This window comes from Apteryx mantelli, chromosome 9 (assembly GCF_036417845.1).
Source record: "Apteryx mantelli isolate bAptMan1 chromosome 9, bAptMan1.hap1, whole genome shotgun sequence".
Classification (NCBI taxonomy): domain Eukaryota; kingdom Metazoa; phylum Chordata; class Aves; order Apterygiformes; family Apterygidae; genus Apteryx; species Apteryx mantelli.
The window spans coordinates 26632915-26647930 of record NC_089986.1 but is presented as its reverse complement, the minus strand read 5'-3'; the positions used below and the strand labels follow the sequence as shown (position 1 = coordinate 26647930).

The following is a 15016-nucleotide window of genomic DNA, read 5'->3' as shown; positions in this document are numbered from 1 at the left end:
CCTACGTCTTCCTGTGCATCACAGCAAAGCAGAAGGGCAGCAGGTTTTCTTCAGAATTGTAGTGACTGCTTCATCCTTTTAGTAAAACAAATAGGGCAATATTTGGACCCATCCCATGCAGATGTTACAAGGTAATTATTTTCTATAGCCAAACCTGACCTGAAATTTTGCAGTTAAATGTCAGGCAAGGCACTAAGCCCCTGAACAAGCAGTCGATTTGTTTGCATTCTGCCTTGGCTTCTTCCCATTTCTCACACAGAGGCACAGTGTTTCGTATGTCCTGTCCCTTAGCCCACACTGCTGCCTACAGAAACTGTTTTGCTCCCTTTCTTTTTTCTCTTCCATTACCATCCCCATGAAGATCTCAAATTTGAGGCTGAAGGAGCCTGGGAGCCAAACTCAGCTCTCTGTGTTAAATCTGGGAATCAGTCCCCTGGCTTCAAATTTATGCTGGTGCAGTGAAGATCAGAATTTAGCTTTGTTGTCAACAGGGGAAAAATAGAGTCCCTATAAGACTGTATCCATGGAAACTATCCTACTGCAATAGCGGGTAGAGCAGCAAATCTCTCTCTTCAGTTTTAAAATGAAACACATTTAACAACATTATAGTGCATCTGCCATTTCAGAGATCATCTGTGCTGATAACTGTGTCGAAAAAACATTCTCTAGCAAATAAGCTGGCAAGAACATTTCCTCCTCCTTTTGAATCAGAATTCTGATTTTGGGTAGAGTAAGGATTGATGACAAAGTCCCTTGAAGACAGTACGTTGAGACAGAGCCAAGTCCACAAGCAACAGTGTTTAATGAAGGAGAAAATTGTTTAATTTAGCATTTAGCCCAAGTATCTGGGCACCCAGTGACTAACACTCAAATGTATTAGCAGAGGCAGCGGCTTGTCACCTCTGTCTCCCCGCTCTTTGGTTACGTGATACCATATGTGACAAGCAGTATCTTTGTACTTTGGGGTGCATTTGTCTGAACAGGAGCACATGTGTGCGTGTGTGTGCGCATGCATGTGGTGGTCTGTCAGATGAGATTTCAGAATCTGGTTCAGTGCAAGACCATCTGGGCAGCTCACATTATAAAGATGCATGGTGCAGAGCTAGAGGCATTTCCAGGGTAGCACATGTGCTGGCTGTCACTGCATTTTATTGTTTTTTACATTTCATTATGTAAGACTTGGTAGAGGACCTCTTTCCTATGCCATAGAGAGAACTTGGAATATATGGATTGATTGCTCTGGGATTTGAATATGTTACTATACTCTTTCCCTGTTGAGTGCATTTCAGAGGGATTCTGTCTTTATTTTTTCACCTATTGCAAACGTCTCTGTGGCCATTCAGAGAAATAGTACCACACTTTATCAGACAATTGCCTGTATTCAGATGAGGCTCCGTTCTACCATGCCTTTGTGTTCAACCCAGATACTGCAGTGTCTGCCTTTCCTGTGCCTTGTAGACAGAGAAATATCTGTTTGAAAGAAGTGCAACTGCATTTGAGCCAGAGGGGATAAAGGTGACCTGGGGGGAATAGAAAAGCATTACAAAAATTGGCTAGACTACAAGTAGGTCTTCTATTGGTGTGGCTCAGAAACACATCCCCATGTCATTTTGTGGTGTCTGGGCTGTATTTTATCTTCTTTTGAATCTCAGTTCCTTTATAACAGCAATGACGTGTGCCATACTGTCTTCTTCCATCTACAGCTGCCCTACATATTATGGCAATCCCTCTGATACAGTTATCTATTCTTTTCTGACCTGAGGGCAAGCTTATCGCAATGCGCTGTTTTTAGTGCTATCACTGAAACACATCCAAAAGCTTCAACTGGTACATAATGTGGCTGCTTAAAATTTGAATGAAATGAGCTATTGGGAGAACACATCTGGTTTTTGTTATCCTACCATGTGTACCAGTTTACTGGAAGGTGCAGTTCAAACCACATTAAGTGGTAGAAATGTCTCAGTGGTCTGAAAGTGTGGTTTGCAGGCAGTGCTTTGATCTACTTGTGTCCCGTTGTGATGAAGTGCATCGTTGTCTACCTATTCTGTCAATTCCAGTGATTTATTAGTGAGGAAGAGACACCCCAAAACACTGCAGCTGGACAATGTTGCCTTGGTCAGGCTGAAGATTTTCCTGCTGGAAAACCTCCAGTGGAAAAGCAGAGACTTCTGGAACTTGCTTTCTGTGGTCCATGAATATACAGCTCTGGGAGTCCTCACCATATTCAGGGGAAGGACAGCATTCATTTCCTAACTCCTGGCCTTTTTGTACTGAAGAATGAAAATTAAGTCTTTTGACCACGAACCACATAACCCTTTTATATCCCCACGTAAGGATGCTGTTTACCGTAGGGGTCATTTACCCTTGCAGTTCGAATTCCTGGTGAGCTCAAATATGAAACATTTTCAGATTTCCCTTTAAAACACAAAGGAAGGGAGAAATGGAAGAGGAGCTGGGACTGGCACTTCTTGCGGCATCAAAATTAGGGATCTGAGTCCAGCAGGGTGGAGAAGCCAAGGAGAACAGGCGTTGCTCAGGGGAACCCTGTATGCCAGTAGGAGCAGGGGGATGGATTTGTTTGTTCCTGTGGTACTGGGACATGTGAAGATGGAGTGACAGTTCCTGGAAATTTTAATGGCTTTTGCCATCAGCTTTTTCTCTGCCATCATGATAAATGGCAAGAAAGTTCACCTTTGCTTTCCCAGCCCCTTGCAGGTCAGGCCTGGGAGTCCATGGGAGGAGCAGGGCTGCACTGGATCTGCCTGCGCAGCGCTTGTGCCGTGGGGCAAAGCAGGGAGCCGATCTCTTGCACGGTCACTTCTCTCCCAGCTCCTGAGCATGACCTTTTAAACCAGTGATCCTTGGAGCATTCTTCGTGGTAAGCTCTTGGGGTTTGCACAATCATGTCCAGTGTAGGAGTGCTTCTCCATGGGGTCTGTCTCCATGGTGTTCAGGGGTGCTACCATGTTTGTATGTTGCCTCTCTTTCACCACCACCCCCATGACTGAGGGAAGATCCTGAGTCACTTTCCAAAAAAATTAAAATTTCCAGCAAACCTGTAAGCCATCTGTTAGTGTGGGCAGGCAAGAAGATACCGGGTAGGAAAACTTAGCCACATGGCAGTGTTTGTATCTGTCACCACAGCAATTTCTTAAATCCATGTTAAATGCCATTTTAATTATTGTGTAAATTCATTTTCTGTAAAGAGCTTTGTTACCTCACAAATACGCAAATTCCATCTAAATTTAAAAATACCTTTCATTTACCATGTTAGAGATACACCTATCACAGATCAGCAGATCCCTTTTGGAAAGAATTTAAATTAGCTTCTCTTTGGGACTCAGGTGGTAGCACATGAACTGTGTCACGTTGCCGACACTGCAGGTTTCGGTGTTGACAAGTGGTGGCGTATAGCAGCTGCCATTTGACACGAGGCACTAGAAAATGCCCCGAGTCCAGTAATGTCTGCTTGCAGCATGTCTTGTACAGCGTGAAGATACAGTCTGTTACCGCTTCTGACAATCGCAGCAGCTATGGCTCTGCTCTCTGTTTCCGTCAGAAAGCCAGTAAGTCCTCTGTAAAACTAGCATCTTTTTGTGCATTCCTAGCATGTGAAGGCAAGCACATTTTGAGCAGTACCCGGTGGATTAATATTCACAACAAGCTAGAAATATCAGGCCAATGCACAAACTGATCTCCTGTTCTAACCCCAAAAAGCTGCGTCTGGCTCTGATTTCTTACATATACTAGCTGTGACTGCAAATCTTTCCTTGCCTGCTCTGAATTTTTAATTTCAGAAATAATCTCATAGAGGCAAGTAGTTCTAAAGGCTACGGTGTGCTTGAATGGCAGGCTCTGACCAAAATGGTGATAGCTCTGCTGGGATGGGGAGCCAGGCAGTACCAGCAGCAGAGAGAGTCTTGCAGTTGCTAAGATTTTTTAAGCATTATTAAGGTGATGGTAGTCGTCTCTCCCTGGGGTTGCATTCAGAATGCACAAAAAGAGAGTTTAAGTCTGAATGTGACATAAGAAAGTGGCTCGCCTAGCCAGCATGGCAGGCACCACTGTTTGCATCAAAATCAAGCTGGAGAAAAACATACTGAAGAAAACACTTCTTTTAGTAGAGGAAGATCTAGTTCACTGTTGAACAGGTTATAGCTAGATAATGTATTAGTAAAGGGTATCAAAGACTGACTGTCTCTGGTCCTTAACTTCTCAGAGATTTCTCAAAAATATCCTACCCATTCATTGGGAGACTTTTTAGTGGGGAAGAGCATTTTCATTCAGAGGTAAATAGTAAAGTAGAGGTAAAATAACAAACAGGTAAATAGTAAGGTTGAATCTCCCAAGACTTGAGAATATAAGGATGTTTTGGGCTCATATAGAAAGAAACACTGTCCATCTTAGGTTGTGCTACTTGCGAAGCCCCTGGCGACGACCAGCAAGCAGTCGCGCTGGCGTGAGCAGCGAGAGCTAGAGGAGAGCGGTGTTGCCTGGCCGCCTCCGTTCAGTGGTGAGCTGTTCCCTAGCTCTCGAGTCCCCTGGCCCTTGCTGCACCTTCCCCTCCATCTTCCCCAGCCTCCAAAGGCGCCTTCGCAGAGAGCCGGGGCAGAGTCCCGCTAATCTCTTCAGTTAGCCAGGCCATATAATAGAGAATCTATGTAAGTTTTGTCCTTGTAGGACATGTATAGATAGTGTCCGCTCTGGTACACTTTCGGTACGCTTAGCGAGCAGCAGCAGCGTGGCGGTGGGGGCTTTCCCTCGTGCTTGCGGGCGCACCGTATGCAGGCGCCTGCAAGACGTGTTTGGCTCTGCAGGTTACGGCTTAGCGTTGTGATGCCCGGCGTTCTCACGTGACCCCACGCGTCGCAGCGCGCGCATCAGGACTCAGTGCAGAGCTCTGCCTAACGTCCCCGATCGCTGCCGAGGGGGAGCGAGGCACGGTTTTTAAAGCCGTCATTATGCGGCAAGCGCATTTGCTAACTTGCTTGTGAGGAGTGTGAGGCCGAGCGATTTCTGCAGTCGGTGGCCAGGCAGCCCTATCTGCCGTCTTGTTTGAAACACGGCAGAGCCAGCAGTGGGAGTATGGAAAAGATTCCCCACTTCAACTGGAGTCAAAACGGCTGCATCTGGGCAGAAGATCAGGCTTCAACCTTTGCGTGAGACTCACAGGACTCGGGGAATACAGTGCCTGCAATATTTGGCCCTTGGTTTGGGGAACAGTGTAATTTAAATTCTAATTACTCTTACCTGCCACTTTAAAGCAGATGTTAAGAGCAATGAAACTGGAAAACACTGAGAAGCCCTTAGTATTTAGCAGCATATGCTGCCATAGGCCTCACTCCGCTAGAAGGGAGCAGATGTCGTTTTGTTTGTTTCCCGTTTATTCTCGGCCTTCCCGTGCGCACTCACCTTCCCAACGCCAGCCTGTTCCTGGTGGTTCCTCCCGGCCACCGCTGCGTCCGGGGCTGCTGCCTCCGGGCGAGGGGACAGAGCGCTCCCTCCCGCCAGGCCTCTGCAGGGCGCCTCTGCGTAGCTCCCCGCCCCGGGGCTGCCTTGCTCGGCCGCCTCGGGCTGCGGCGGTTTAGCCAGGGAGATGCTGGTGCTGTATGAAGCTTGTGAAAAGTTAGCCGGTATGTCTGAACAGACAGAATTGAACAGAGGTAAAAACGTTGGCCTGTTAAGAGCTGTAGTAGAGGCAGAATCACTTGGACTGAGATCAAGTGTGAAGTCTTTTAGATAGGAGAGGGCTTGATTGTTTAGCTGGGCATATTCAAAATTTATCTTGCTTCTAGTGACCTCATCTAGGATTCTTGCTCTACTTTTCTGATCTTCAGAGCAAATTTGCTCCCCATTTTGCTTCAAGTGATACATACTGCTGGCTCTGAGACTTGTTTCATAATTATATTGGTTTGTGCAAGGGAGACTGGAGTAGTCTGACTTTTGGGCAATGCAGTTGCATTCGTTTTGCAGCAACAACTTGTTTTGGTACTGTGACATCTTACAAATGATATTTTTCATTTCATTTCCAATGCATTTGTCTTCCAGGTGCTTGTTTTCATAGCTGATTTTTAAGGATGCCACTTGGGTTACACAGCGCTCTAAGAGCTGCACTATGTTAGTGCTGCCCTCCCTTGGAGTGGGGCTGATGTAGCTCCGAAAGTGTCTCAGAGTAAGAGGCTGCAATGGTTTGTCACAGGATATAGACAGGGAATGATACACTGGTTTATTTCTGTCCTCCCTGTCCAGGGGATCCGGGGGGGAGGTCGCAGCAGTCTTGTAGGAATAACATGATTCTACTTCGTGGTTATCATTCAGTAGAGGGTTTTCAGAGCTCTGGAAGTCAGTCTCCATGTTCAAACTTTCTGTCGATGTTGTCTTTTCTCTGGGGGTCTCACATCCTTTTGAAACTGTTATCTTCTCATTCTCAACTGATGATGTCTGCAGATTATCTCTGTTGGCCTGTGATTGTGGTGTGTAACCTGATGCTCTGGTGGCTTCTACAGTCCCAGACATTGCCGATGAATCCTCATGGTGATTCCCTTCCCTTTCTTGGATATCCAAATTAGAAGTGTTAGGGCAAGACTCTAGGCTGTAGTCTCTTTCAGCAGCGTTTACTGAAGAGACCTGGGTTGCCTCTTTGCTTTCATCCAAAGACACCTGTAGGTTACATGTCTTAGGTTCTCTCGTGCTTTGTGTCTCCTGCTGAGCTTCTGCGCTTGCTTTCTGGTCTGAACTGGGGTTGGGAGAGTTTACTGTATCATCAGGCTTTTCTGGCTGTGACTGAGAACTGTGAAGAGAGTCTGGGGAGGAAACAAGCCCTGAGTGTTTTCGCAGCCAGTTTATTATCCCCATAGTCAGTGAAAGCTCAGTATCACAGAGTTTTAGCAAACATTCTTTGCCTTTCCATGTGCTGTGGAAAAAACCCTGGCTGATAATGTCTACAGCTGGTTGGGAAGCCATGTTTTCCTCAGCTCCAACATGAAAGCTGTAAATGGACAGAGGGATTTCAATAGCTTGTTCTGAAACACTTTCAGATGTGCACACGTCATCATCTAGGACTGGGTTTATTTTCTCTTCGTTTGGGTCATAGAAGAGCTCATAAAGAGCATCCCCACTGTAGCTGTCTCTTGGAAATTTACTGGGGATGCCAGGGGTCTGAGCTTCCTTCATTTCATCATCTTGTCCAGGAGAGAATGAATCATAGTAGCCTTCATCACTTGTGGATGTGGATTCCTGGTTGTCGCTTTTCGGTGTTCCTGTTTCTATGGAGCTTTCTTTGGAATTGTCACCGTCTTTATCAGGTGACACTTGGGGGTCTGGCACAGATGTAGCAGCCTGGATTTTAGCCTTTTCCACATCAGGACTGGGTATCTTCAGTAACTTCTTATCAAATAGAGCACTCTGATGTAACCTCACTGACTTGTTGATGCTGTCCCAAAACTTTGCAAATTCAACTGTCTCATTCTGGCCAGGAGAGGCCAGCTGCTCCACACCCCCTTGGAAAGAGCCCATGATGGGGCTCTCTTTGTGCTTGGTTCGTCTCACCAGAACTTCTTTGCTGTTCTCCATCTCCAGGTGAGCAGAGCTCTCATCAGCAAAGATTTCCCCACAGCCAGTGAGGGAGTCAAAGCTCTTTAGCGACGCAACATCTTCACACAGAGTGTTGCAGCAGTCATAGGAAGAGTCGGACTGCAGCTCGCTGTCCGAGCAGTCTTGTGACAAGCAGTCAGCTGCAAATGTTTCTCCAGTTTTGAAAAGATACTTTGCAAGGCGCCCAGACAGCTCACTCTTGCAGCCTGGAGAGGGCAGATTCTTGTCCTTCTCAGCCAAGAATGTGAGACTGTCTGGTTTATTCTTTTTTATATGAAATATATCTCTGAGCCCTTTCTTAGATCTCTTGAGGGAAATCCTCTTCCTAGGAATGGTTTTTGCAACAGCTGGTACAAAAGGCATCTGTGGTACAAAGTTCCTGTAATCTATCATCTGCTGACTGCTGCACGCAGACTGGCTGGGACTGACCACGCACTCCTTCTTACTGCTGGAACTGGACACCCCTGAAAAGCTGATGCTATTGACAAGTCGCCCCCTTCCCTTTCCAAAGAAACCTTCTTCACAAGCTCTGTTGCTGGAGCTGCACTGCTCTGTTTTGTCTGCCTCAGTAACACAGTCATGGGTTTTACTCTTCCTTACAAGTTTGTAGGAAGAGCCAGATGTTTTTTCCAAGCTGTTTTCACCAGCCCCATTCCTTGCTGCTTTGCTAGAAAATCTGTAGTTCTTGTGTGTGGCCAAACATGCTTGCTGGACTTCAACTTCACTCTGGTTTCCCTCTGGAATTGTCTTTTTGTCTTTTCCTATATCATCTTTGTTTACAGGAATCGTATGCACTGGTGGTGCTTTCTCATGTTGCACACTGGATTTTATGAAGGTTTTACCTCTCTTGAGCTCCATTCTGATTCCTCACATCTGTTTCTGTAAAGAAAACAGAAGAACAAAAATATGACTTAGGTTGGTGGCTAGCAGTGAGTGTTCAGCTAGCAATCTCTGAAAGGACTCAGCTGGAATAGGTGTTTGTTTGCCCTACTGCTATGTCACTATTAGTGTATATATACTTTGAAAACCATTGGAGAACAGAGGGGCAGATATTAGCATTATACAATTGTTTTTATTTCTTGCCAGAAATGTCCATCACTGAGTCATGGTGTTGCTTGAGAAACAGATCAAATGCAACAGAAGGACATTTGCAAAGGCTGGAAAACCCAGCAAGGAGAACATAGCAGGCAATATGGGTTGGTAGCTGGGAGTCTGAGAACATCTTGTTGTTTAGAGAGGAGGGGTGTTTGGATTTGAGATTGCAACTGTGGGATGGCCTTTAACAAGACAGAGTTGCTGTTCCAACAGTAGAAGTGGCATCAGTGAAAAGCAAAGGCAAAGGACTTTAACATGCCTCAGAGAGGCAACAGTCCGTAAGTCTCTTCCTTTGGGGAGGATGAAGAGTTCAAGATGGGAAATCTCCTGAGAAAAGGGTATCAAAATTTTGATGCATAATGCTTATTTTATGTTAAAATAATCTCTACCTATGAATAGAAAATTCATCAACCTTGGTACTTCCCTGGGAAGCGTGCTGAAACTGAATTACTATTTTTGCTTCCTCCTGCGCATAATGTATACTTTTCTGCAGTACTACTTTTATTATAAAAAGTCAAAACTACCACTTTGAAAATCACTGGTAATTATAACAGAAGTGTCATTTTGGATTTGCAAAGACCAGTGTAGTACACTGAGGCGCTGGCACAGAGAATCTTCATTGTGCATTGATTACCTCGTTTCTAAATATACTGTGTTACCTGTGCCACTGCCAATTTTGCTCTATGCCTATATGATTTAGTATTGAATCTGTTTTATGTTTTCATACATTTAATTACTCAATACTTTTTTTAGCCATGACACTTTCAATTTTCCAGCAATTATTTCGTAGACACACAACATCTGATTCTTTCCTGCCTTATGTCAGCTTGAATCACGAGTACATCAATGGAGTTATATAAAGATAAGTGAGGGATGAACCAGGCACTTCCTGAAAGCCGTTAGAGAAAGCCAATTCTTGCTGGATGGGAGGCAGGGTTAAAACTCCAGGTCCTGTCCTTGAAAGAATGTGCTCAGTTCTTTCTTAAATGAAACCTCAGTTTGTGATTTATCTTGTTTTGCATTGTTTAGACGTAACTAAAACCTCCTAGAGCCATTGACCTCTGAAACACACACGAGCAATGCAGTGCTGTATCTAACATTCTTTGACGAACCATGTGTCACAACGCTGACAGAATGAAAAACTACCAATACTCCCAAGAAGGATCTGAGAGAGATCTCAGATCGGATCCTTGGACCCAGACCTGCACCCAGTACAAAATCAGCAAGGATGATTTTAAATTCAGCACCAAGCCTGGCCTTCGTATACCCTTAGAATACAACTTTCTGTCTATAGCCTCCAGAGCCTTTCTGATTGCCAGGGCTTGCTGGAAACAGCAATATCCTGAGCAACACCCCACAAGAAGATAAGGGTCTGTGTACCCGGGGTTCTCTCACTCACAGCACTTCTCCAGCGGGCAGATCGGCGACAGCCTGTTTCTCATCACTAAAATGGCAGGTGATTAGCAATGTTTACCGCTCAGTGTAGCTCAATCAGAAACGACAGAAAACTTAAGGGTAAAGTGTGAATATTCTAGGTTAAGAGTACGGATGCTATGGAAAACATGGTGGGTGGTGATAGATGAGGGGTCTATCAATATGACTGTGGCGCTGGCACGTTTACTTGCATTGAGGCATAGTATTGCATATTGATAGTATTGCAGATCATCCTTAATGAAAGCCAGTAAACATTTTACTACACTGTCAGATATCTGGAGTTCACCGATGCTGCAGGAAACCTGTTTTGCATATTTAGAAATAGGTCACTGGGACATGATTACATTCCTTTACTGAAAAGCACGGTGTGATTTAGGAGAAGTTTACTGTGCAGAACTCCAACAGAGCCAGGAAAATGGTCAGAAACAGCTGACACAAGATTTTATACCAACTGTTAATATCCCCCAAATTAAGTGTCTGACATCTTAGTCCCTTGCAGTTGTAGAAGTAGGTGCTGAGTCCCTGTAGGAAGTCCTGCTGCTGAGAAGCTCCCTACCGGGCTGTGACAGAGCAAATGCTAATGTTATAACAATGCTATGCCTAGAAAAGCTCTTCGAAGTCCTACAGCTGTTTCTGCCCGTCCTGAGTATTAAGCAAGGATCATTTTTGTAGGAAATGGTATATTTGGGATGAAATAAACATTTTTCTGTTGCTGCCTAAGGAAGCTTTTTAGGGGTGGATTTGTTTTTTTTATCAAGCATGAAACTTAATACAGCTAAGAATTCAGGACTTCAGTAGTTAATTTTTAGGAAAAAGAAAACTTTGGTCTGAATCGTATCTCCTTGATAAGGAAAACAATGGACTGCCAGTTTGAGAACTGGATCTAGAAACTGCAAGGCATGGTTTTATTTCCTTTTTAATTTTTCTTTCCCTTTTATATGTTAGACAGACAGATTTAACATGAAAGCCCAAATGCCCTGAATAACATAAGTAATGAGAATACATATAGTGTAGTAATGGAAGACATACTGATGGTTGCCTCTGCTACCAGTCATCCTGATAGGGCCATCCTTTGCCCTCAAGTTAAATCAGTTTTAAGACACAAAGGCAAACACTTTTTAGTTTTTTACATCTGTACTGTTGCTTTTCAGTTTCCTCTAATGAGGAAAAAATTAAGTCAGTTTTTTTTAAAAAAAAGATCTACTTTGCATATAACCATCATCTTCATATTCTAATTCTTTAACCTCTTTAATCCCTTTTTCTATTTTTTTTAATTTTCCCCCAGGATTCATGCCAGACTAGCTAGTATGTTGTTCATTCTGTCAACCTACTTACCTTGTTTGAACACTGGGACAACTTTGGGAATCTTTCGCATTATTCCACGCTCTATTAAATTTGACCACCAAGAGAGGGATGGTCTCCTCAGACAACTCTTTTATGGCTCTTAAGAGCAAGTCACCAGAGACTGCAGATTTATTAAAATATTCATCCCAGATGCTGTTTTGCAACTACTATGCTTTCCTCTTCATCTTCATATGATATGCATCTTTCCAAATATAGAACAGAAATGTTTACTGAATGCAGCTCTCTTTTTATATCTGTTAATACATTTACCATTGCTGGTTGTAATAGGCTATACCATGATACCATTTTTTTCTCTTCTGTCTTCAGGGACATAGGTTGTATCACTAATCTCAGAAGGGTATCAGAGATGTTAGATTCAGATTAAAGTACTGTAAGGGAAAGTTACAGCGCATCCCTCCAGTGGCTATGTAAAGCTAACCAAAATTCTGTGAAAAATGATTCTGGGAGTTCATAAAATGGTACGTCTTCTCTGGGATTTCTTGACCTGTGCACTCAGCTACACTATTGTCTGTCTCTGCTCCTTTTTAATTATTTTCCTCTTGGATTTAACTTGGAATATATCTCCTCTCCCACAGGGATAAAGGGTATATGAGGGACTGATTTCCACTTTTGCAAAGGAAATATATTTTGAAATTAAAATTCACTCCGAAGAACAGGAACTTCTAGAAACTGGCAGGCAGTCTCTAAGGGTGGCTTGTTCTGTTTTCAACAAGCTCCAGATTTATTCTCATTTTTGTTGCTTGATTTCCTTTTTGGCAACAATAAGATTATTTATGGAACCACATTTAGATAGAGAACATCCCTGAATCATGTCCTGGGCTACAATTTAATTGTAATTTACCATGATTCTAAATGCAGAAGTCTTGAGAATCTCCATGTACAGTGAAGTGCATTTTTGTCAGACTTGATCATAATTGCAGCTCACTCTTAGACTTTTATAAGCTTCAAATCAGGCAATTAGATCTGGCTTATAGTATAGTGGAAATAAGATTTTGGCATAGATTTGGATAATACTGCTCATAAAGTGCAGAGGTACTTCATGGTCAAATATACACCATCTGTGCATGGTGTCTGACAGCATTCTCACAAACACAGAAGGGTTTTACTGTGTCTGTGTTTAAGTAAAAGGAAATTAAAGTTCAGAATAGGAAGGTGAGCATATGCCTGTGAGCTGAAGAGACTCGGTTTTAGGACAGTCAAAGCAATTGCTTAAAGTCCTGGGTTATGAGGACCTGAACTAAATTGAGTTAACTAAGTGTTCTGGTTAATAAGAGCCATATTCAGATGTCCTAAATTCTACCTAAGTCCACATCAACAGACAAGGAGGCCACAGAAGAGTGTGGTGGAGCTGGACTGGATATTCGGTAGGACACAGGAGGAAGATGGGTGGAGGCAAAAGTGAAGCTCTCTAAATATTGCCACCAACATGTGGGTCAGTGAAGAGAGGGAGGCACACTTGCCTCTGTCCACAGCCCCCAAAGTCTTCTGCCAGGCTGGGATTTGGGAGTTTTTGTAGGATTTTCCTTTTCTGGAAGAATGGAAGAAGATTTCCTTTGACTTCTGGGGCTAGCGTCAAAGTCATTTAGCTTATCTCACAGTGGAAAAGGTTTGGTTAGGTCGTCTTCTAAGAAAAGATAAAATATACTTTACTTTAATCTGCCATTAGCTAAAATGCCAGTCCTCTTGGGTGTAACTCTAGGAAGATCAACCCACTGAGAAATTAGGAGTATCTGCTTCAGTGATGTTGCAGAGAGAGAAAAAATGGGATTGCAAAGAGGAAATTTAGATTGAACTCTCTGGCTTTTGCAACTTTGGCTCAGAATTGCTTTTGCTTAAGTAGAGAAAAATGTACTATAAATATGGTTCAGTTATTCCAAAATCTTATCAGCTGTCTGCTTTGGACTACTCCTACTTGCTTTTTTATGTGTAATTTATGTATAATTGTCTCTCTGTTGGAGATTAGAGATAAGAAAATTCAGCATATAGCAGTTGTTTTGTAGAGGAGATAGGAGTGCTCTTTCCACTTATTTACATTTAGTTCATTCTTAAAAAATGGCATGTTGTGAAGGTTGTGCCTTACTCTCTTGCTAAGCAGAATTCTGCGTACCACTTGGAGTCTAATTTTGCCTCCCTCCTTTTGCTTGTATTAAATAAGAGCTGACAAACCTTGTGTACTGCGTTCGTTTTTGATATTTAAAAAAGAAGGAAAGAACTCTATTTCCACAGCTTCTATGTTTTAAGATACAATTTCGGAATGAGTCCCAAATCCCTTTTTCAGAAGTGGCTTCATAGCAATAGGGCTTAAGATCCTGTGTATCAAAGTTACCTCTGAAAATTTTACCCCTGCTCTTCAAACGGGAATGGTAGCATAATTAAATTTCCTGAAAACATTTATCTGGTTTGTGCGTTTGGATGTGTATTGTGTTTAAAATGGATATACTTTAAAATGAAATATATTTGAAAATATTTCATGAAGGAATTGTACAACGGGAAAGGGAAAAGAGCTGAGCACTCCCGGATGCCTTCCAGGGCTCCCTTCCTGTGGCTAGTTAACCTTGGTAGGATTTTTGCTGGGCACCAGTCTCAAGTCCTAAAACACATAAACAAACAAGCATGAGGAGCTGAGAAACATGGCTACTTTTAAAATCAGTGGATGATACTAATTTTTAATGCTGTGGATCTAATCAATTAGCACCGCATAAGAAAGAGTTTTTTCTCCCAGTAAAGAAGGGGATATTTTTGGAATAAGGCTATTTATTTACTTTCACAAATCTTGACTCTCTAACTCAGGAGATAAAGTTAATAATGGAAATGCTTACGAATAGTGATATATATATAACATATATTCTCTTCTGTTAGTTGCATTTTTAATTGTAAATCAGCTTCCTTGCTAGAGGGTGATGATATCCTGCCTGCATTTATTGTGATACTGTTCCTTGTAAGCAAATGAATGTAGAAGTTCTTACAGTGGTTTCTTACAGAAACCAAAGAGGATTTTAAAGCAGTGCTCATCTTCTCGTGTAAACTGCTTACTCTGCTAGTATCTCATCTCCATTAGGAAACAAAAAACCCAGGGTGGAAACGATGGAAGATGTAATCAGGGACAGTCATGATTCACACAACACAAGAATGTTTATTTTTAAATAAACCTGTGTGACACACAAGCCTGCACTGAGATCATGCCTCTTGTTTGGAGTACTACCCTCATTATCATCAGTGGCAGTATCTTATCATTCCCCTTAATCACTTGTCTCTCTTGGGTAACCCAGGATGCCTAATTATTTGCATATACATTTAGGTCAGGCAATGGCTTTCTCGCTAAGAACCAGGAAAAAGCACATTGGCTTGCTTTTCTTAAATCTTAATTCCACTGAGCACACAGAGTAAAATCTTACGCTCCCCAGCAGAATACTAGAAGGATGTGTGGTTAAATGCTTAACCTTATTAGCAGTGTGCTATAGGAAAGTCTGAACCTTCAGTTAAGCCCTACCAACTGTTCGGTAAAGGTAAGGCATTTTCATAGTAAAAT

General features: G+C 42.9%; 1 protein-coding gene across 1 annotated transcript in view; it reads right to left on the bottom strand.

Moving 5' to 3' along the window:
• Positions 1 to 8451, bottom strand: part of AMER3 (APC membrane recruitment protein 3) — a 32683-nt gene extending 24232 nt beyond the window's left edge. Inside the window, exon 1 of the mRNA XM_013943003.2 lies at positions 5413 to 8451. Coding sequence (XP_013798457.2) covers positions 5413 to 8451 — 3039 coding nt within the window. The remainder of the gene's footprint in view (positions 1 to 5412) is intronic.
• Between the last annotated feature and the right edge of the window lie 6565 nt (positions 8452 to 15016).